At 42.2% G+C, this 24,314-nt stretch overlaps 1 protein-coding gene across 1 annotated transcript in view; it reads left to right on the plus strand.

Moving 5' to 3' along the window:
- The first annotated feature begins 3,450 nt into the window (after positions 1-3,450).
- fat4 (FAT atypical cadherin 4) overlaps positions 3,451-24,314 on the plus strand; it is a 100,944-nt gene continuing 80,080 nt past the window's right edge. Inside the window, exon 1 of the mRNA XM_085374726.1 lies at positions 3,451-8,964. Within this exon, the coding sequence (XP_085230852.1) occupies positions 3,862-8,964 (5,103 nt within the window). The 5' untranslated portion in view covers positions 3,451-3,861. The remainder of the gene's footprint in view (positions 8,965-24,314) is intronic.

Below are 24,314 nucleotides of genomic sequence, written 5' to 3' on the forward strand. Positions count from 1 at the left end.
TCTGCTACCGAAACATTAAATTTCTGTCAGGCTATACAGTCTGAGCAGCAACCGCCAGTCCAGCCCACTCTGTAATTCAATTACATATGTTGACTCATGTCCTACTTAGCGTCCAGGCAGTCAACGGCCTGATTACGGAAGCCACAAATTGTCAAATACCAAACCTGAATAAACATTTATGTCTCTCAAAACCAGGAGGGTTGTAATTATGCTCTGTAACGTTATTTCAGAGGACATATGAAGTGTGGTGCAAGAGTTCAGCAACAAACTTCATTTCTCAGATCATCTGCATGGAAATTTGAACAGCTGCTGCAGTTCCAATTCTCAGTGAACTCATGGACCCTGAACTCTTCCCAGAAGCTATAAACATTTAGGAAATAGAACAACATCAATCCCTGCAAACACAGTGTTTGTTTGTAGGATTGGTTACAAAAATTATTTTGTATTTTTTTTAAAGTATCTGGAATAAGCTGGATTTTTTTTTCAATTTCAACTGAGATTTTCTACCATCTATGTCATGCAGTTACTGAATGTACAGTGTGAACACCGATAGATATCCGAAGTGACCATAAAACTTTTATATACAGCACAGCACATGTGATGTATGCAAGTTAGCCACAATATTAGAACCGCTAACTGAAGTATAGGAAATCATTTAATTACAGTTTATCAGCGCAATCCCACCAAAGCTGGAGCGACCAAATCCCAACAAACTAAATATAGAGCAGAGTATCTTTTTGTGGAAGAATATGGGAAATTCCTTATGATGACAGGTAAACACACACAAACTATTTAGACAGATCAATCATGCTTTATTCCATCAGAATATTTTTTTTTCTTAATTGTTCCCTAAATAACTGCAATTAGTATTAGTGGAGGTTAGACTTTTTTTGATTGTCTTAAGCAATAGTCTTTGTACACGTGTGTGCTCCCTTTTTCTATAACAGTAATTGTTAAACTGCTAACTGTTACTACTAATGTTAAAGGATTCACTCGGCTTCAACATCACTCTGGGTTCTTGGCTAGCTGTCGGTGCAGATGCTTACAAAGAATTGAAGTTGCGTTAGCAGCATAATGCAATTGTTTCTATCCAGGATGCAGTTTGCACTTCACAATCGGGCTCTCATCTTTTTGTGCAATAAAAATAAAGTAACACTAGCGTCTATGTCCCCGCTGTAGACTGTTACACTATTTCCTCCTCTGGCACAGGGACTGGACAAGCTGATTGCAGAGCAAAGGCAAGCAGACTAACTATTCCAAGAGAACTTAATCAGTTCCCGATTCCCATCCGTAGGCCCCACCCCACAACCCACGGCAAAGTCCCCACTTACACAGGTGCTGTTTCCATGCTTGTGAGCCATTTTGGTAGCAACTAGTGTACCTGTTCACAGTAATGGTTGCTTTTAATGTTGAGATTGCTCAGTGTATATACATTGGTGGCAATCTTCTTCTCTTAAACTATGCATACGGGCCACATAAATTGACTGATTTTTATATAGTGCTTTTCTACTTTAACTGAGCACTCAAAAGGCTTTAAATTACATGTCTCATTCATCCAGTCATACAAACACTAAGTGCTTTCTAACATCGGAGAACAACTAGGGGTTCAGGATCTTCCCCAGGGATGCTTTACAATGCAGACTGGAGCAGCCAGGAATCAAACCACCAGCCTTCCAATTAATAGATGATCTGCTCTGGACTCCTGAGCTACAGCCAGTCCCAGTACAGGGAGACATACATGCGAGTTTGGTCTGAAGGGAAATAGACCATAAAAATAAGAAATAAAAATAAGAAATGCAATTTCAATATTTTGCCTCACTGTTTCTCCATTCAGTCTGTCAACTCTGCTCCCTCTAACCAGGAAAACACAAGGGTTTGTCTCCTTGGTGTAACCATGTTACTTTTGTGCGCTGACATTAATGGTTTGGAAAACCACTCTCATGACACAATTCATTCTTAAAAACTTCAAAAATTGTGCTCTCCTTCTCTGCAGTTTTCACACTTTGAAAAGCAAACCACTGAGCCAGACAGGATGGCTCACTGGCGCCTTTGGCGAGCTGGTTCTGACCCGTGGGCCGTATGTTTGACACCCACCAGACTGATGGAGCAATTATGGCGTGACTGAATGTAATGTAACATAAACTTACACAGCAAAAACTCTATTTGTGCAGTTTTTATACAAACAGCAACAGCCTGCCTCCTGAATGACCACATTTCCAGTCATGTATCTGCCAGTAATTACAAAATAAGTATTAATGTTCTGGTTCATGAATGTAAAATAATATGCTGTTCATGTTGTCATTAATTTACTTATTTATAACCCTTAATTTATCCAAATGCTGTTTAACCATTCTATAATTATTACCAGTCTATAATATCTGAATTATATTTCTCTAAACAGAGTCATTGAAGATGGAAAATTTTGCTTTAATATTCTTATTTTTGGAGCATTTTTGATGTATTGGTTTCCACAGTGAATTAATTCAAGTGTTGCAACCCTCTTTCTGAAATATTAAAATCAATTTGTGTACTTATTTTATATATTTTTCAGGAGTGGCTTTGTCCCGTATTCACTATAGTGTTACAGTTTGTTCGGAAGTACCATAATCTGGCCACTAGATGGAGCGACTCACCTATGACTTGGACGCTCGCTGTACCTTACATTATATGCAAATATCTTACTTGATCGTATGATTCAGTGAAGAAAAAAACTTACTAATAAAGCTCTAATAAACTCTTAATTATAACATCTTTCGAAAGAACGTGGCCTTAATATATATAATATAAATAAGAATTCTTTTTTGTATGTTAATAGTTCTTCTGCAGTTCAAACGCAATATGTTATTTAATAATGATTCATCTGAATTGTCATTTTAATTCAAGCAGCTACTTCCAAAGCAGCTTGTGAAATTTCGACATTTCTTTAAGTTCGTGCAGACTTTATTGTGTTTTGTTCACCATCTTTATATTTGAAATCGTTTATACATTCTGAAAATGTGGTCTGGCATGTCAAAGAGGACTTTACAGCGCCCTGAATGGTTTTAAAATGATTATTTTGAAGAATTTCACCTCGTTTTATGCAAAGAATTTGTTAAACTATGCCTTTACTGTATACATTTATATTCTATATAAATAGTTTCTGTGGTGATCACTGTCTCCTTTTTTCTGCAGAAAAGATAATATGTCTCATATTATTTGACAATTAAGATCTCTTGGGGCATCCTTACCTGTCGTGTTTGACTGACGTCCTCTTCCACAAGCGGGGATAGCGAGCTGTACTCCACAATAGAGGAGGAAAGGCTGTGGGCGGGCAGGCAGGAGCACCGCTATCCAATGGGACTGGGGATGGGAGGGAGTTTGGCGAACTCCGGCTTTGTTCTAACTTACTGGGACTCCAGCACAATATGACTGAAGCGTCTGCACCGTTATTCTACGGGACGGTGCGTAGGCTCGCTCGCCTGCATACACTTAACACCGCTGACTTGCGCTCCAACTTTGGATAAACTTTTTTTTACGCATCTCCAAGGAGTCGGGAACTTTTATTTTCTTTTGTCTTTCATCGGATTGTCTGATTTCTTCTTGAAAATGCTATTTAAAGAGTTGAAATGAGACTTTCCTGAGCTGCAGGAATCATTCTCTCCGTTTAGAGGATCTTTTTGCAATTAAACGGCGCGGTGCGCAGGATAAAATAACACTTCTGGAGCACTTTGGTACACTGACTAAGCGTGGAAAGAGTTTCTCGTTGAGTTTTGTCTGCACATTTTCTGGAATACAATGATTTAGTGACTCGTCCAAACTCAGTAAAGTTGATGCATCATAGGCATGAACTCTGTCTGAGAAAGGTGGACTGGCTAACTGACCATGGCGCTCACAGGTATGGGCTCAGGCCGGCTTCATTTGATTCTACTGATGTTATGGACTCTGTCGCGGTACTCAGCATCCAGCCAAGTCCGTCAAGAGTTTCAAGTCCTAGAGGAACAGCCCATTGGCACCTATGTGGGCACGATAGGGACCAAGCCCAGCTTCACGTACCGCTTCAGCGAAAATCACAAACTTTTTGCAATTAACGCCACCACGGGAGTCATTTCCACTTCATCTGTGATTGACAGAGAGGTTTTGCAAAGTGATGTCATCAACGTTGTGGTGCTGTCCAGCCATCCCACCTACCCTACTGAGGTCAGGATAGTAGTTTTGGATATTAACGATAACTCCCCGGTGTTTCCAGACGCGTCAATTGTCGTGTCTTTTAAGGAGGACGCCAGCAGCGGCAGGCAAGTGATCCTGGACACTGCTACAGATTCCGACATAGGAAGTAACGGAGTCGATCACACCACGTACAGAATAGTGAAAGGCGACGAGCAGAGGAAATTCCGCTTGGATATTACAGTCAATCCTAGTGGAGAGGGGGCATTCTTGCACCTTGTTTCAACCGGAGGCTTGGACAGGGAAGTTACTCCCTTCTACCAGCTCCTGATTGAAGTCGAGGACAAAGGAGAGCCGAAAAAGTTTGGCTACATGCAAGTAAACGTCACTATTCAAGACATAAATGACAACCCCCCGATTTTTGAGCAGGACCAGTATCAAACCAGTGTTTTTGAGGATGCAGCTGTAGGTTCAAGCATCCTGCAGATTACAGCATCAGATCAGGATGAGGGAGCAAATGCCGAGATCAGGTACTTTTTAGATGATGGGACACCTTTCCAAATTGACCCCAAAGCAGGTACTATTATAATAAAAGAAGGTTTGGATTATGAGAGTAAAAAAGAATATTCTCTGACTATTCATGCTGTAGATAATGGGGTGCCCTCTCTGTCAGGCAGAACAGAAGCCACTATCAAACTTTTAGATGTGAATGATAATGACCCTGTCGTGAAATTCCGTTATTTTCCCACTACTTCTAAATTTGCCTCTGTAGATGAAAACGCACAGATTGGCACAGTTGTGGCTTTGCTTACCGTTTCAGATGCAGACTCCTCTACAGCTAATGGTAACATATCTGTTTCAATCTTAGGAGGCAACGAGCAGAGGCACTTTGAAGTGCACAAATCTCCTGTGCCCAATTTAAGTCTGATCAAAGTGGCCAGTGTGTTAGACAGAGAGAGAATTTCCTCATACAACTTGACTGTGTCTGTGTCAGACAACGGTAAACCGATGGCTAGGTCTTCTTTTGCTAGTCTGGTTATTTTTGTGAATGATATCAATGATCACCCACCCATATTTCAGGAGACGGTGTACAGAGTAGATATCAGTGAAGATATACCAAAAGGCAGCTACATTAAAGGGGTTTCTGCAACAGATGGTGACTCTGGGCAGAATGCCAACCTGCGCTACTCCCTTGTGTCTGGAAATGCTTTGGGCTGGTTCTCCATCAGTGAAAACAGTGGTCTGGTAACCAGTGCTGCTTTGCTGGATAGAGAAATAGCATCTGAAATTGTGCTCAATATTAGTGCCAAAGACCAGGGGCTGCAGCCCAAAATGTCTTACACTAAACTGATAGTCAACATCACAGATGTGAATGACCAAGTGCCTACATTTACACAGAGCACCTATCATGTTTCACTGGTGGAGCACGCTCCGGCCGGCACAGAACTGGTGGTGCTGTCTGCCTCAGATGACGACCTTGGGGCCAATGGAACTATCCGGTTTTCATTTGATGCAGAGACGCCAGCCAGCGTCCAGGAGCTGTTTCGCCTGGATGTCGTGTCAGGGCGATTAAGCACAGGCGTGGAGCTTGACAGGGAGGATCAGGCCTCCTACTTACTCCACATCCAGGCAGCAGATGCAGGCAGCCCCCCTTTGCACTCTGTAGGAAAAGTCAATATCACCCTTTGGGATATCAATGACAATAGGCCAGTTTTCTATCCTGTACAGTATTTTGCAAATGTGAAAGAGAACGAGCCCTCTGGTTCTTATGTAACCACGGTTTCAGCCACAGACCCCGATTTGGGTAGGAACGGCACAGTCAAATATATAATTACAGCTGGAGACTCTTCCAAATTCCGCATTAATAGCAATACAGGCAAAATTACCACACTGGTGCCCCTGGATAGAGAGGAGAAAACTGCTTACCAGTTGCAGGTGACAGCAGCAGATGGTAGTGGCCTGCGCTCACACACACCGGCCATTGTGACTGTAACTGTAATAGACACACAGGATAATCCACCAGTGTTCAGCCAGAAAGTGTACAGCTTTGTCATGTTTGAAAATGTAGGTGTTGGGACAGTTATAGGGACAGTGTCAGCAACCACAGTTGATTTAAATACAAACATTTCATATCTGATCACCTCAGGAGACCAGAGAGGGCTTTTTGCTGTCAACAGTGCAGGTCAGATCACAGCATCAAGCCAGATAGACAGAGAGGAGCAGGGCTTTTATCAACTCAAAGTTGTAGCCAGAGCTGGGGAGATCACAGGAGAGGCCTTTGTTAACATAACTGTAAAGGACTTAAATGATAATGCTCCTCATTTTATTCACGCTGTGGAGCATGTGAGCGCAGTGGAAAACTGGAGCACAGGTCATGTAATATTCCAGGCCAAAGCTTCAGATCCTGATGAAGGTGCAAATGGCATGGTGGTCTACAGCCTCAAACAAAACCCCAAAGGACTGTTTCATATTCATGAGAAGCATGGCCTCATCACGCTGACCGGGCCGCTGGAGATCACGACAAGTTCCTATGAGATTGAAGTCATTGCATCAGACACGGGAGTCCCTCAGCACACCTCCAGCCTCATCCTCATCGTCAGCGTATACGACGTCAACGACAACTCACCTGTATTTGACCAGCTCTCATACGAGGTCATCATCCTGGAATCTGAGCCTGTCAACAGCCGTTTTTTTAAAGTGGAGGCCACTGACAAAGACTCCGGTCTCAATGGCGAGATTATGTATGACATCGCTGGTGGGAACACAGGTGATGTGTTTGGCATTTTTCCAGACGGGCAGTTGTACATCAAAGCGGAGCTGGACAGAGAAATCCAGGACAGATATAACTTGGTGGTTACAGCCAAAGACAGGGCTGTGGAGCCGCTGAGTGCCACTGTAAATGTAACAGTGATTCTAGATGACGTAAATGATAATCGTCCTCTCTTTAACAGCACCAATTATGTGTTTCATTTTGAGGAAGAACAGAAGAGAGGGTCGCTTGTTGGGCAGGTTTTTGCTGAGGATAAGGACTTTGGCCCAAACAGTGAGGTCAGATACACATTTGAGACTCCACAGCCCAACTTTGAGCTGAATGCCATCACAGGGGAGTTGACGAGCACTTTGCAGTTGGACCGGGAGTCACTCATGAGACAAAGAGGCGCCGCTGTGTTCAGTTTTGTGGTTGTCTCGTCAGACCAGGGTCTCCCCAAACCCCTTAGAGACCAGGCCAAAGTGCAAGTTTACATACAAGACATCAACGACAACCCGCCCAAGTTCACCAAAGACATATTCCAGGCCTCCATCTCTGAATCAGCTCAAAACATGACACAGCTGCTACGGGTCTCTGCCTCAGATGTGGATGAGAACAAAAATGGACTGGTCCGCTATCACATCGCTGAAGGCAACGAGGAAGGCCAGTTCACAATCGATAGTAGCTCTGGACAGGTGACTTTGGTTGGAAAACTTGACTATGAATCCACATCTTCATATTCACTAAAAATCATAGCTGTTGATGCTGGGGCTGTGCCCTTATCCTCCTCTTGTATGCTTAGCATTAGCATCTTGGATGAAAATGATAACTCTCCCATCTTCCCTAAATCCTCACTGTCGGTTGACGTCCTGGAGAACATGAGGCTAGGGGAACTGGTGGCCTCTGTGACCGGCACCGATGCAGATTCGGGTCAGAATGCAGACATAACGTACAGCATCACAGCCACAAACAACCATGGCACTTTCAGCATCAGCCCTAACACTGGCAGCATTTTTTTGGTTAAAAAGCTGGATTTTGAAACGCAGTCATTTTACAAACTCAACATCACTGCAAAGGACAATGGCAGAACTCCCCGCTCCTCATCCATTCCTGTGGTTATTCGTGTCAGGGACTTTAATGACAACCCTCCCATATTTACCGCTGGAGACATTTTCAAATCCATCCCTGAAAATCTTCCTATCTCTGCCTCAGTTATGACCATTACAGCTCAGGACACAGATGCAGACATAAACGGCCAGCTGCAGTACTCGATTATTCAGCAGATTCCACGGGGAAACCACTTCAGCATTGACCCAAGCACTGGGCTTATATACACCAGCAAGGAAATTGACAGAGAGTTCTCAAATCTCTTTGAGTTGACAATCAAAGCCACTGACCAAGCAGTTCCAGTTGAATTTCGTCGCTATGCCCTGAAAAATGTAACAATATGGGTCACGGACATTAATGATAATGTTCCCACTTTTGTGTCCCAGAATGCACTTGTGGCTGAGCCTAACATAGTCATCGGCTCCATCTTGACCACAGTGGTGGCCTTTGACCCGGACGATGGTGCGAATGGGGAGGTGGAGTATGAGCTTGTGGAAGGTGACTCGGACACTTTCATCATGGACAGGTACAGTGGGGATATTCGCCTGGCGTCCCAGCTGGTTCCATCCCGACTCATGTACACCCTCACAGTGTCAGCCACGGACCACGGCACTGACCGCAAGACCTCCAGAACTGAGCTGACCATCATCCTTCAAGGAGTGGATGGACCTGTTTTCTCCCAGCCCAAATACATCACCATCCTCAAAGAGGGCCAGCCACCGGGCACCAACGTCATCTCCCTGGATGCCTCGAGTCCTAGAGGCTCTGCAACCAAAGTGGAGTATTTCATTGTGGCGGTGCGCAGCGGCGGAAAAGCTGTGGGTCGCCTTTTCACCATCGGCCGACACACAGGAGTGATACAGACAGCTGCAGAGCTGGATCGAGAACAGGGGTCTGACCTCTACCTGGTGGATGTGTACGCCATTGAGGCAGACGCCAGCCAGCCGAGAACACAGCGTGCTGAGGTAAGGACACTGCTGACTTTTCTATTCTCTGCAGGTACTGGAAAGCCACCTTATATTTTGCACTATTGGTCTACTTGATCTGTTTGGCAGGAAAAGGGCATGAACTCACCCACTGGCACTTGTTAGAGACATTTGGATTAAATAAATGTAATAAGCAAAGTTGGAGGGTGGGTGACTGTCCAAGTCACACATAAAACAGAGCCACCAATTGCATTTGGGTGTGCATTCATTTTCTTTTTTTTTTACACACACACTTTGCATTATATTAAATCATAATTTTGTTGGACACGACTAAGAAAACCTTGTTCTTTGGCGTGATAATTTTATTGTTCTCGTTTCCAAAGCATTCTAGCATAACAATTCATCTTGAGTGTGGCTCCTCTAATATTTGAGTCTCGGAAAGGAAATGAGCATTGCATGTCTTCTGCGGAAGCTCCTCTAGCGCTTTCCTGAACTGAAATATTCTTATCAGCAGGTTATGAACTGCACAAATCAAAGAAAGACCACTTTTTAATTTCCCTACAGTTGACATAATTCATTCAAGGCTGCTCAATTTCAAGACCCACAATGGTTTCTTTTGTGTGTGAAGCAGAAATGAAAAGGAGAGCCATTCATACGGTGTTCCAGTACAGGTATGCATCATCAGCGCTGGTATTACTTTGAGCCTTAGGGCCTAAGGCTGTTTTGGCACTGGGGTGGTCTTTGGGTGCCTTTATACCACCAGGAACTGCTCCATAGGCAATAAGTGACCATTAAAATTAGTTGACCTCTTAAGACTTTGTAAAAGGATCAGGACAGAGAGAATGAAATTTAAGCTGTCCATTGAGTTTCTTCGCATTATGCGATGCACTGTTTTTAGGTTTTCTCTGAAGGAGATGGAGTTAATTCTCTCAAGTGTCATGTGGAAACCCTAAGGCCAGTTTGGTTGACTAATACCTAGCCGCTAGTCAAATTAAAAGCAAATGTGATTCTATATATGTTTTTGAAATTTTAGCCAGGGCTTAAAATACCATGTTGTTACAGACTCGATGACACACATACCTCATATATTTAAAGAAAAAATGTGTTTCGTGTTAGTGCATTTCTGAGGATGCCTGATGCAAAATGATTTAGGAGTTTAGGATTAGCAGTTCAAGCTTGATGCCTTTTCAACCAAGACGCATATTGAAACTGAAATCCAATACAGCAATCTGTTATTTGGAGACAAACTCACATATTATTGAAATCAAGGATTACTTGGCAAAATCGTGTTAGCAGAGTTAACTTAAAAGTTTGCCCAGGCCAAATGGGAATATCAAATGTTCTCTCACTTTGCCTGCAGCAAAGATGGCAAACTACTTTCCTGCAGACTCTGCTGTCGGGCTAATGAGAGAATATAGTGCTTCACTGCTTCATTCCCAAACGTTAAACTCTAGATTGGTTTCATGCTAAGTTTGAACTTTCTCACCCCTTGGAGAGATGACTTTACCATACCACCTGGCCGAGTAGTCAATCTCTCCCGTTTGAGAAGCGTGAGATCTAATAACGTAGTGGAATTCAAATGACCGTCCACATTTGGATACACGGGCTGGTTTTTGTGCTGCAAGGCAATAAGCAGTCGGTTTTATGACCACATTTTTTTAACAGCACAGATGAACAGGTTCTGTTCAGACTGTTTGGGTCTCCTCTGTCAATGGGACCTCAATGCACAGTGTGGTACAACAATGTAAACCTTCTGACTTAGACTAATGTTTTTCCAGTGCAGTGTTTATACACCAGATACCCGGTAGCAACTTGGGGAGTATTTCCATCCAAGAGGTTATGACCCTTTCACATTCTCCATTTCCCATTTTCCCCATTGATTGGATGCATGAGAGAAAGCTGGCATTTTCTCCTGCACTGTGCACCACGTGTGATGTTTTGGAAACACTTAAACACAGAGAATCTAGTTGGACATGCTTTATCAGTGGCTGCAATCTCAAACAGCTCGGGATGTTTGTCAGTAATTGTTGGTTGGTGCCTTCTGGCAAACATCTGGGTCATATGTAATATCCAGTGAGGTCTTCATTTAACCAAACAGCGATTCTACTTAAAGTTTGTTAATCGTATTTTTGCTGTTGTCATTTTGCATTTGGAAATGTTTTTCCTATGACTTCATTACCCAGAGATCTGAGTTTCTTTCTCCTGTTTCCTACTTTGGGTAAATATGCTGGGGAAAACATGTCTTGGCGGCAGCTTTATCTATTGTTGATGAATTCATTGAGTGTTTAGAAGGATGTTTTTCATTTGAGTCAAAGTTTTGATTCATCACATCCTGGAATGTACGTGTTTACAGGCGAAGAAATATGTTGGTTCCACTTTGGGCCATCGGCAACATGACAGGAGGTGTTTATAAGCTAGACGAAACACCTGCAATTAGGGTTTATATGTTAACCGCCAAAAGTAAAATGGCCATTACATGCAAATGTCACCTGCCATGTGACAGTGGGGCTGCAGCAGACTATTGTTTATTATTGTTCTTTAGAATGGCAAAAGCATCCATCAAAATGACCCAGAAACCGTGTCTTGTATATTAAAATCATATTTCGGCATTACTCAGAGTCATAGCCTTTGATCAGTAAACGCTAAGTGACTGAACAGTTTGCTGGTTCTTAGAGGAGAAATGAAACTGTAGTTGCAAAAGCAACTCTGTCTATCTCCACTGTCTGTATTGTACTTTCTGGGTAAAATATGTCTTTGTACCCTTTAAATGAACTTAAGCATCCTAGACATGTCACACAGCTTCCATTTGTGTTGGCAGTTTTTGCAGACTTTTCATTGCCACCTTTCAAAATCTATTTTTTCTTCTTTTTCAAGTTGCATATTTGGTTGGAGCATTCCTTTGCATAAAGGAGTGAATGCTGTTGTAGAAACCAGAGGTCTTACTGGTCTCTGTTTCTTATCCTCTCTGCACACTCTCCCTTCATCAGCCTCCTCCTCACATTCAGATGCATCAGCCCCTATACAATGTAGTGCTACAACTGTTTTCTTAACTCACTGTGAATCAAAATGAAGTGCTGTTTTTTGGACAGACCCTCAAGTGCCACGTCAGGCCTTGCCCCCTCCTCCTAAAGGCATTGTTCCCCCCTTAAAAGTAAACACAGTCGCAGTGTTGAACAGGCCTTCCTTTGTTTTACTTTCGCGGATAAAGTGTTGCGCTGCCCCGGCCGCGATTTGAGAGGCTTTTATTATTTTTTTGTCTGTGCCAGCGTCTTTCTTTGGCAGATTTAGGCATGTGTATGGATGCCCCTGTCAGCCAGCTTTCCTCCCCTGTCTGCACCACTGAGCGACGCACAGTCAATCTGTTTGGGCTCATGAAACTGAGGAAAGAAAAGAGTGTTTTGGGAGGGTTGTGGACATGTCAGACGGTATTATTGGGAGTTGTGGGAATAAAGGAAGAGGTGGGGTGACGGGAAGCGTTATTAGGAGGGTGTTCGAAGTGCCAGACACAGGGACCCTTGCAAGGACATGGGAAGTGAGAGGCACAGTTGTGGTCCAGGATCATGTTCCAAGCAGGTTCAAGAAAGAGGGATCAGTCTGCTAGCAGGTTTTGGACATCATAGTCGGGGAATGCAGTCAGATACTAGGCTCAAATTAGTGTTGGTCTATTGTTATGGATAGTTTGAACTCCATTACTGTAGATTCATCATCCCCTCCTCGTTAAAGCTGTATATCTTCATGTCTTTACATCTCATTTGTATCTGCGTGCCTGTTTTGTGTCTCTGAGAAACTGCTTGTAGTCTCACTGTCAGATTCATAAATCTCAATGGTAGCAAAATGTCAAAGTCCTTTCGCTTTCTCCATATTTCATGATGCTGAAGCTCCTCTAATGTGAATTCTGAGGGAAATGTGATCAGAGGCATCGTTGGGGTTGTAGAGAAGACAAAAAAAGCCTCCCTGAAATACAAAACCTGTAAAGCCATCCAGGTCAGCGAGGCAGGAGAACAAGGTCACGTACATGATGATGTGATATGCATGCTGGTTCTTCTTTGTGCATTCGTGTCGTTTTGTGAGTGTAATAAAGGATGAAATATTGATGACTACAGTTTCCACAGAAAAGAGGGAATATTATTACCGATAACTCCAGCTGTGCATTTAAATTTCCTGCATCAAAAAAATAGGAAAAAATGCTTTCATTAGATTTGAGTCATATGCAAGTTTAGTATGAAAATTTCATGTTTCTCAGAAGGCACATTTTACAAGAACTGGATGAAAAATGATGCAGAACAAACTGCATCCTTGTGTATTGTAATTCATGCTTTAATTGCGATATTTTGCTTGTGCACATGTGCTTGAGAGAGGGTGGTAATACACTATTCTAGCCATTACCCGGGTTGTAATTCACCCCGTAATCTGGCTGGACAAGCGATTTAAAATGGTGACCGAAGAGGTGACGCATCTGCTCAGCTCTCCTGGTAGGTGGTCTCTTCGGGTTTTGGGTGAACCTGTGAGTGAACTGGTGTTGGGGAGTGCCGGTTGTCTCAGAGCGTCTATTCGTTTTAACGAGACGCAATCGCTATAAAAGCTGAATAAACATTCACTCATGCGTAGACGCCTGCAAGCAAATGCTGCCAGAAACACACACACACACACACACACACACACACACACACACACACACACACACACACAATCTCACACAGACTCATGAGCAGAAATATGAAATGGTAGCAACAGTCAAAATAATTGTTTAATTTTAATTAGTATGATTATGTTACTGTCAAATAAGATCATTGAGAGCTCTTTTCTGCGGATTCAAAGTCAAACTTATGTCGGCCTTTTATTGTATTGAACTGTCTGTTTGCGTTTGCCTTTTATTTTGTGCTTTGCTGAAATTTTGCTTGTTTTACGTTCTTACAGATGCTTGTATTAGTGATGAAGATCAAAAATACTGTGCTATACATTTTTTTCTGAAGAGCTCTTGTACGCTAGAGTAGTTGCTACAGCAGGCCTCCTCAACATATGACTTTTTTCTCATAACACACACTTATGAAACTCGGGCCTGAAAGGTCAAGACCTGGATCATATTGTTCTGCTGTGCCATGTTCTATAAAGTTAAGCCAACCATCGCATTAGTAATGAAACGGCTAAAGTAACCCTTTTTTTGGCACAGAAACTGGTAAATCCCACAACTCACTTTCAGTTTTTCACCTGTTAAAATGAATAAGGAGTCAGATTCTTTAATCATGGTATAATCATAAATGAATCTCCATGTGTTGTGTAGCAGTTAGGCTTGAAACTTTCCTTTATGTTATAGTTGAATAGTTAGAGTTAGAGCTGGATCAGGTAACTCTGAACCATCCATTAGAAAGGCGGCTGTGGGTTCAGGCTCCTGGGGGACGTCCCATGATGCACTGAGCATTTATTCTCCACTTTGTCTTTTCACTCACGTTGTGTATGTATGCCACTACTGCAGCGGTCCCCAACCCCCGGGCCTCGGACCGGTACCGGTCTGTGAGTTGTTTGGTACCGGCCGCGAGAGTTGAGGCTCAGGTGTGAAATGTGTGGTTTTCAGGGTTTTTATCGGTTTTCAGCGTTATTTTGTTATCGTTTTTATCGCTAACTCGGTTTTCCTGGGTCTCTTCACGTGTGTTATGAATAACTCTTCTTTTTTTCAGTTTCACTAGTTTTATTTTGTTGTATTTTTCCGCGACACCTTAAAGGCCAGTCCGTAAAAATATTGTCGGGCATAAACCGGTCCGTGGCGCAAAAAAGGTTGGGGACCGCTGCACTACTGCATGTCATTACCTTTTTTTAAAAAATTAATAGTTGTGTTTTGTCCTTGTCTCTCTACGCTTGTATTTTTTTCACTTTGTCCTTCCCCTCACCTTCCAACCATTAAGAGGAGATGGCTGCCACTCCCTGAACAGGGTTGTGATCTCTTCCTGTTAAAAGGGAGTTTTTCGTCCCTACCATGCCAAGTGCTTTCACATAGGGGAATGTTTGATTGTCTCTAATATTTTAAGGTTTTCCTTGGAATATAAAGTGCTTTTCCTAGCTCATAAAAGTTCTTAAATGTTAAATATTGTGCAAAAACAGATAATTAAAATAAAGTTCAATCAAGAAGTCAGGAACAGAGTCATATTATGTATCTGACCTGCAGTTCAACTCAGTCTTTTGGTATTTGGGAATTTGCAATGGTGCTTTGGACACATGTCGAATCCAGTAAAATAAACTGACATCCAAGTAAACGACATCACTGTTAAGATTTCACTGGCATTGTCTGAACTTTCTAACACTCATTGTATTGTCTTCTGCGGGAAACTGAATTGTGCTGGTGTGGTAACCCTGCCCTGTTCTACTCTAAACAGGTTAAAACAAAAATTATTTACATATTCTATTTAAAAGTAAAAATGGCTAACCGCTAAATTATGTTCGTGAAAGGAATGTACGTGTGTATTAAAAGAAAAATCTTTAACTCTGCAGTTGACTGTCCGCAACTTAAAAAAACAAAACAAAATAAGTTTTTCCCCCTGCTCTGCCTCATGAAAAGTCAATGCAGGACCTTCGGTTAGAATAATAAATGAATGCGGCCAGAGCTGTGCATGCTCTGCAGAGTTTTGCATCATTGCGTTTATTTTCACTTCAGAGATTCATTTCTCTTGTTGTGTGACTTTGATTGTCATGCCTCATTTGGGAGGGGGTCATTCCTCTGTCTTAAGCACACATGCTCGGACCAAATGTGCGACTGAAATAGTATTAATCTCCGCTGGGAATGCCTTTCTCCTTTGGTCTGCAGGATCTGGCGTGATCAAAAGGGAGACCTTTATTGTTTGGTACTGTAGCAGGTGGGATTTCTTCAAGTGCAATCAGAAAGGTCGATGTGAAGCTGTGATCTAAAGTTTCCAACCTTTCCAGTCACTCAACCGCAAAAAAGTTAGATTGGGAGTAGCTGAAGTGGGAATGATCAGGTAGAGCTATGATTTGGTTTGTACATTTTGCCTGAGCAAGTGCTACATAAGGATATAAATCTTTGAGAGTATGACTACATCCCTGTGATTTCTTCATCACTCCTCTCTGCTCTGCTCTGACTGTGAAGGGACCATAAAATATACCCAAGTCTCTCCAGCTGAAAAAAAAATGTTCCACTACTTTCACTTGTAAAACGAATGGAGTTTGAGAGAGAGAGAGAGAGAGAGAGGCAGAGTGGTGGGTTGATTTTGGCACATATTCTCAGTGGTAATAATGGATCCCAGCTACAGAATGATTTGTTCTTCCACGTGACTTACCGAGCTCTCTAGCATCAACAAACACTCCACATGCAGAAATACACACAGCAAATTTCCATTGTTTTCAGAGCTCAGACTTGACTGTGGTGCCTGGTTGACCTGTTCGTCTGCTTTGTGTCCCAGAAAAAACAAAAAAGAGCTACTTGCTGCTCTTTTTGCTCATCTCACTTCCCTCTCCCTCACGTCCATCAGTGGCACCCCTTGAGTGACATTTGGTGCTTTTGGCTCACTCACAGATCCTCACATCTTCAGGGACATCAAACAAAAAGGACACAGAGAAGACTTCTGCTGTGCATGCAGAGTTCTCACGTGCACAGCAGAAATGCATAGCCCTCATCTCCCCTGCTTGCGGTAAGATGAGTGACCCGCAGGCAGGAAGGGGTATCTCCCACAGCCTGGGCAGATAATTTAGGATCTAGAGATGGAGGGAGGTGAAAGGAGGAGGGGTAAGGGGAGTTAAGGTTGGAGCTGGGAGAAAGGGAGGGAGGAGTGGAGTAGGACTTTAGTGTCAGGAGAAGGAGACAAGCAAAAGATAGACTGGCACCAGAGAGCAAGAGCTTGTGTTATTGTTATCTCCCATCTTATTTTACGAGTTTTCCATCAAGAGAGTCACTGTAGCTCATGCTCTGCGTGCGCCACACTTTTAACTTTATTAAGAGGTTAACCATACCGTGATTTAGAGTCTAAGCAGAACTTATTTTTTTATGTTTTGTAGCTGTGTTGTTGTGATAATATTACTTTTCAAGCTTGCAAAATCTTTGCAAGCTTTGTCTTGCTCAGTCTGCTGTGCAGGTCTTAACTCAAAAAATAAGCCAAGCTGCGGTTGATTTGCAGCTGTTTTCAATTTTAGAATTGAAATATTTCAGCTCTCAAAATGTCCCTGCATGACTTTTCCGGCACTCAATTTCTGTGCAAGTTGTTAGATTTTTAGAATCATGCAATGGAGTGTTAGTCGTAATTCTGTTCGTGCTCTTCATTTGACAGCTTTTTGGACGTTTCTTGGACTTTGAAAATCCGCTGACCAATCTAATGTGATCTAATGGGTTTTCCCCCCATATTATAGCTGATTTTAATGTTTTGTTTCTTTTTGTTTTCTAATCCTTTCTTTTTCTCCTCTTAGAATTGTGTACTGTGAATATTATGGAGTGCTACTGAGGTCATTACAGACTCACGCTGTGCAGCCAGACATTGTTTAAAACCACATCATAAATCAATATATCAGCCTTAATTTGATAGAAATGTGTACAATGTATTTTTTTTTAATAGCTTCAGCTGAGGAACCGAAAGAACAGCCTATGGCTGAGTGTTTAAAGGGTTGGTTCACCTAAAAAACAGAAATGTTATCGTTATTTGATGAACAAGTTAAAATAAGCCTAGAGAGAGATTAAAAAGATATTTATGTTTAAGGTTCTACTTAACTGACAGGTGCCTCTTATCGGGTGTTTCTGGGCAGATTGATTGCTTCTGAACCACCTTACAAACAATCAGAAAACTCAAGCTGCTTAAATTCCCCATATACATCCTCCTCCACTGGGTTGTTTTGCTCAAACGCTGTGGTTGTTTGAGCACGTAGTCGAGTGCAACGACCCGGGAAAATTGCTCGTGGTCACCAGGACAATAACTGGAGAGTATGAGCTTCACTTTGTAGGATTATTATCTCATTGAAGGAGATTCTTGGATCCGAGTTGTCTCCGTGCTGGCGCTGGTGCGCTGTATTTCCAAAGCAATAATCTTAAAGCATCTTTGATGGTGAAATCTCACAGAGTATGCTGGGTGCACGCTTCGCCTTCAAACGTTTCCGTCTTGCACGGCATACTGTGTGGCTCTGCATGGCAGCTAGCAAATGCTGGCCCTCGATAGCAAACAAAACAGTGTTTACACAAATTTCGAACAACTGATCTGCTGTCAGAAACAGAGCAGCAAGAACTCCTGGCTTGAAATAGCTAACCATTTTGGTGAGCGCGGCCCTGCTCTCCCCTCCTTGGTTGGTCAGTTTAATTGAAACCAGCTGGTGAGGGTTCTGGGTAGCGATGCGCGGGGGTCGACTCAGCGTGACTCAGGCTTTTACCTGAGCTGCCCCCCTTTTGCTTTGTTGTCAGACAAAAGTTATGTTTTAAGTTTGTGATATCTCATGCAGCAGACTAAAGGAAAGTCTGACTGTTTTCAGCTCCTAAACGAGAGGGAAAAAGCTGTGGTTCTGGTTTCGATTACATTCGTTGACATTGTGCTATTTTCGCTTTTTTTTTTTTTTTTTTTTTTTGCCCACTCTGTGATTTTCCTATGCAAATGGATGAAGTGGCCTAATTTCAGCAGGTTCTTTTGTGTCGAGGTGTAATTTAACAAACTGCTGCTCTCAAAGTTGACTTTATGGTCTTTCCTTTCAAACACTGTTGTTGACTTTGTATACATTTCTTAGTTATATGTGTGTTAAAGTGCAGATACGTGCCTGATTGCTCACATGCACGCGTCCGTATGCATGCCTTTAACCTACTGTTCTTGCATACTTTTTACCAAATTTTTCTGAAGTTATCCTGCTCGCTGTCTCTGGCACTGACATGTAGTTCACTGAGATGGGAAAAAAAAACTAAACAGCCCACTGAACAATGAATCATCCGAAACATCGTCTAAACTTGGCTGGCCGGCTGTTGACAGACAGATCATAATGAAGTTTCCCTCCCACGACACTAAGATCTAACGGTATTACATAGAGGGTGATCAGATATTACATTATGTTTCTATCTGCTCCGGGGGTCTTCTGCTATTGAGGGCTTCACTTACAGTGAGGCGTGCAGACTGAGCGCAGATGCCTGTGGGTGTATGAGAGCAAAATAGCAACAACTCAACACTTACAATTCAAGCAAATCGAAATCTGCTCACGTTCTTCTTAAATAGCCAAAAAGATCTATTATTCTTCTCATTGAGTCTTTTTTTTTTTTTTTAAATATTTGAGTCTCTTTGTAATCATTGTAAATGCCATACTGAGGTAATCAAAACAAATATTTATTCTAGGAAAATGTGAAGCAACTGAAGTGAGCTGAAAACAGTGCCAGCTTGCTCTCTGCGTTGTCAGTTTCGTTTCACTAGATGAAGGACTTTAAAAAGAACTGCACCTTTTTTGCACGTTAGCATTTTGGCGCACGTTTTCATGCATCTAACTGATGAATTATCAAATTATCAAGGCTATGAATAAGCTTGGACTTGACTCCTGGAGTGTTTGTTTAATGATCAGTCATACTAGAGTACCAGCGTCTCACCTGGAAATACCATCAACGACCTGCCCAGCACCCTGCTTCACACCCAGTGTCAGCTGACATTGGCTCCGGGGCCCTGGTTGGATAAGCTGTTAAGAAAACAGATTGATGGAATTAATGTAAAAGTATAATTGAATCAAGGAAACTGACATTTCTGAGAGCATCAATATATCCAGTGTGTGCCTGACGGCTTACTTAATGAACTCTGAAATCACATAACTGAGCTGTTCAAAGGTGCAGTGCTTTTTTAGAGATATCTACTATTAAAGACACTTACATTAGTTTGCATTTTATTGAAATATGTCTCTTGTCAGATATTAAAGTTTATTGAAATGCAATATACAAGTGATGTCTGCATTCTTCAGGCGCGCCAGCTAGCTCAGTGCTAATCCGTCCTCCTGCAGATTTACACATGATCCTGCACAGGTTTCGTGCCATTCGATGCAGCTATTTGATAAAGACTCAGTGATCCGATGAAATGCGACACTCTCAGGATCCTTCCCAGTCACTCTTGTGACCTTTGACCCCACTTGGCAGAACTGGAACGGAAGCACAGCAACATCTCTTGGCAGCTAAACAGCCAGCTATGTGTCTGTCACAGTGTCTGTGTGAGTGGATATACTCTTATAGAAAGTGCGATTGTGTTTCATCAGGCCGAAAAAACACTTGTGCGTATGTGTGTGAGAGCATGTTAACATGTGACAGAGTCCTGCAGCGTGGTAGACTGGCAGCCTGAGCGTGAACTCTGCATGCTTTCTTTATGTCTCTGACGTCTGACAAGGCTGAGGCGCTGTTGGTAATGATGTGGTTATTACTTCCCATCATGCCTCACTGCAGGCCGGGCCGTAAAACAGTGCGGTATATTCACTGTGTCCCTCACCGACTGCCTACTGTGGCCAGCACTTTGTGGCTGTTTTATGAAGCGTTTTCCACTTAGGGATACACTCATGGGACCTCGTTCACCAAACTGCTCTTCAATGTGATATCATCATGTTGTGTAAAAGATACAATTATAATTTTATTTGCTTTTGTCATGTCTTTGAGACAGTATTTTAAAATTTGATAGCTGGGAGATATTCTACATTAATAATAAAAAAGATACATTTCACATATGAAAAGTTTGAATATTTTGTTGATGTGTTGTCTAAAGTCAAATGGCAATGCAGTCTTCAAAGGCTATTTGCTAACAAATATATAATATAAATGGTTGCTTATAATAGGGAACAGACACCCGACAAAGAACTGTCAACTGATTTTGCATTTTTCCTCACTTATGTCCCTCAGTTTTATAAATCCATAATCAATAATGAGAAAGAGAAGTATCACAGGAAAAGTCTAATTTTCAGGGCTTCCGTTACCTTTTTTCCACCTGCGTAGTGCCCAATCTTGAAACTTTTCCACAGGTTTTGACAAAAAACAAAAGACTGGTGCCAGTGCCAGAAAACTAGCACTCGGCATGCCACCACGGCAATTACTGGGCCCAAAGTTGTAACCACTTACATTAGTGGCTCTGGGAGGGGCTACTGCAAGAATTTAAACAGTAATTCATAGATGTAGACTCCAGATATCCATCTTCTGTGACTTTATTCCCACAAAAACTACTCCAATTTCTCCCATATAACACTACATAACATTAGGTGCTTAAATCGGACAAAATGTGGGCTTGTCTAAGGTAGAGCTGGCACCACCACTGGTGGAAATTAGGCGTATTGTTAAATTGACTTACATGTGGTCATATCAAGGGATACACTATGGAGGACAGCTTCAAGAGCTGAGTGCAACTAGAGCAACTTATTCACTGAAGCTAGGATTATCTTGTTATTCTTATGACAACATATTCATGCCTTAAGAAATGTTCAAAGAAGATTGTAATGACACATTTTTTTATATTTAATGGCTTTATAGTTTTTACAGTGTTTTCTTTGTCTCGCTTGAATTCAGGGTATTCTCTTTTGGGAATTATACTCTCGCCGTGGAATGCAATCAGTAAAAGGGGCTGGGCATCAGATTTCAAATTGTCTTTGAAACTCAAGATTTATTCACAGGCTGCATACATAACCCCCGCTGCTGAGTTGCACGAGCTCTCTACTTAGGCTGTGAGGAAACCGTGGTTGCCCCGGGCCTGGAGAAATGCCAGCTGTGGTCATATGGAACCAGTTTGAATCTCTAACTGTCAAATTCTCTGCGTTTCCCCCAGCATATAACTTCATATAGAGGATGCATGGACATGGTGCTGTTTGGCATTAACAAAACAACGACGTCAGTTTCTCACGAGAGTTAAGATTGTATCCAGCTTACCTTAATGATGTATGGGGTGCATTTGAGAGTGATAACATGATCATTTTAATTTTTTTAAACCTTAAACTCACTGCACATTGCTCGGGATAATCTTCGGAATGAAATAAATTTTAGAGTTCACAGTGGTGAAATCCGTTAAATTTGCACAATCTTGAGTTCAGTATCCTAAATTTATGCTAAAAAAAAAGGCAAAAGAAGGACCAGCATCCCTTCTGCGCCATTTAAAATCTTCTTCAAAAAAGTATTTGTGTCTCCCTCATTAATCTTCCTCGTCTCGCAAAATTAAATTCATATCATTATGACACAAATTAGCCCCCTACAATGATTACCCTATTGTTGTGTTGTTTACATTGTTATTTTTCCGCTGCTCTGCATACATCAGTTCGCTCCGGTTTTAATTAATTCTTGCACAGAAATGAACATGGGAGCAGTCCCGGGGTGATTCATTTAGGATGTATATGATTAGGACCGACCTCGAAGATCAGAGGTTCTTTTTATTCTGTGGCATTGATGCTAATTCATTTACCAAAACCCCCACAAGTCTCCTCCTTCTCGCAATCCTTTCCTGTCGTGTTGAGGTTTTATTCTTTCCGATCATAAGAGTCCCAATTCCACTGCGCTGTTTGTGTTGGATGGAAATGAGGTCTGTCCATTTCTTTAGGGATGGGTAGATCAATGGATGGGGGTGGAGGGTAGAGAAGCTAGTGTGCAAGCTGTCTCTCCAGGTCTCCATTGAGATGAGATTACATCGTTGGTTGGTGGCTGCAAAATGCAGCACTCTGCTGGCAGACACCAAGCAGGACTCACAGGAGTCTTTTCAAATCTCACCATTGTTAGCGAGGGATTATTCTTTGGGTTGTTATCCCATTATGCTGTAATGGTAGCAATTTTCTGCTTAGGAATTTGGCTTTTTCTAGGGGGAAATACATGCCAGAATGTTTTTAAATCAAACATTTATCATGTGCAATTTGTAAAACCTGTTAAATTGTATTTCCACAAAGAGTGACATTTTAGACAACTCTGAGTTCTCTGCTGGATTTATTGGGGAAATATTTGTTTACACTGATATCCTGATATCTTGCATTTCAGCATTTTCTTTTAGTTTAGCTGAAACCTTATATTGTCTTACAGAAATACTGTAAAACGGGACAACGGTCAGGTTGTTTTTAAAGTTCCTCTCTGCACAATGCTGAAGTCAAATTCTTGAAATATTTTGGGTATTAATTTTTTTCCTGACGTTAGGGAATTGTCCTTTCTTTAATATGGGATGGGACATCAACAAGGCTTTTCAAAGTAATGCTCTTAACAGGTCATTAAGCTTTTTTTGAGTTTTTCTGTAAGTTTGCCCAAACACTAAAACCTTGTGTCTTTCACGTCTGATTAGTGACACTTTAATAAAGTCGTTTAAAGTTCAGCGGACTGAATTTTCCACCTTTTCTAGTGTTTCTATGGTCACAGGGAAACGACCTGCATTCAGGCCTGTACGCAATCTTTTAAATGCAAATCCTTTAAAAGTAACTGTGTAATTCTGTCTATGGGGACTCTCCCAACTTGGCTGTGAGAGAAAGTGTTCTTTTTATATAAGGCAACCACGGCTGTTTTTCTTTCTGTCTTCTTGATCTGACAGCAATTGACTAAGCCAGTCCTTAAGGCATGACAAAAGCTTGGCAAAATCTTTACATTTCTTTTCCTCCTCTCTCCCCCCTCTCTCCCTCGCTCTCTCTTTTCTAACTTTTCGTGGATGGGCCAAGGTAGACAAAGCCTGTCTTCTCTTCCACTTGATTGGGTCAGAAGGCTGAGGTTAAATGTTTGGTTCAAAATTGTCTTAGCATTCCCAGCGTCATGTTTTTTCTTTCCTCTTTTTTAATGGCGCTCGAGGAAGCTCGGAATACTATGTCGAATCGGCCACAATCAAATCATTTACGGTGAGCTCACAACGAAGGAATTAATGCATTTTATATGAGGATGCCGAGTCTGAGGTGAAGTCCCCTCAGCAACATGTGAGAAAACGCTCTCTGTTTTACTTATTGAAATTATAGCTGTCACCCATTTCACAAGGAGGAGAGCTAAGGGGAAGCAGGTCATTGACTTGATTTTCATGGGAAGGCTGATTCGGCCATTCAGGGTCTGATAGGTCCAGTATTGACAGCCCTTTGCGCGAGGGGAGGGGAGCATGCCGCCTTCATTGTACCCACGGTTTGCTGAGGAAAAACAAGAGAACGCCTGGGAGACAAAGACCTCAATGGGAACAGTAGCCCCTGTGTCCCCTTGCTTCTGACTGCTGCTGCTGGGAGGCTTGTGTCTTCCATTCTGGCCTCAAGTGCTACTCCCACCCTCTCTCAAACACCCCGCCACCCACTTCTCCCGCTCTTTTTTTCATCCTGTCAAGTGGCTGCAGAGGTGTTGCCGTTTTATCCTCTGACCCTTGACACCCTCCCTCTGAGTCGTATCGTCTCTGGGTGCAGAGGTTGTTTGTCATCTTCATTGGACGAAGAGTACTCTTCAGATCTATTTGTTGCCGACCGTGCTAGGAGCATTACTAGGGTTCTCAAGT

The sequence above is a fragment of the Diplotaxodon limnothrissa genome, linkage group LG2 (genome assembly GCF_057381915.1).
Source record: "Diplotaxodon limnothrissa isolate DT_005_m linkage group LG2, D_limnothrissa_male_GT1.1, whole genome shotgun sequence".
Lineage (NCBI taxonomy): Eukaryota > Metazoa > Chordata > Actinopteri > Cichliformes > Cichlidae > Diplotaxodon > Diplotaxodon limnothrissa.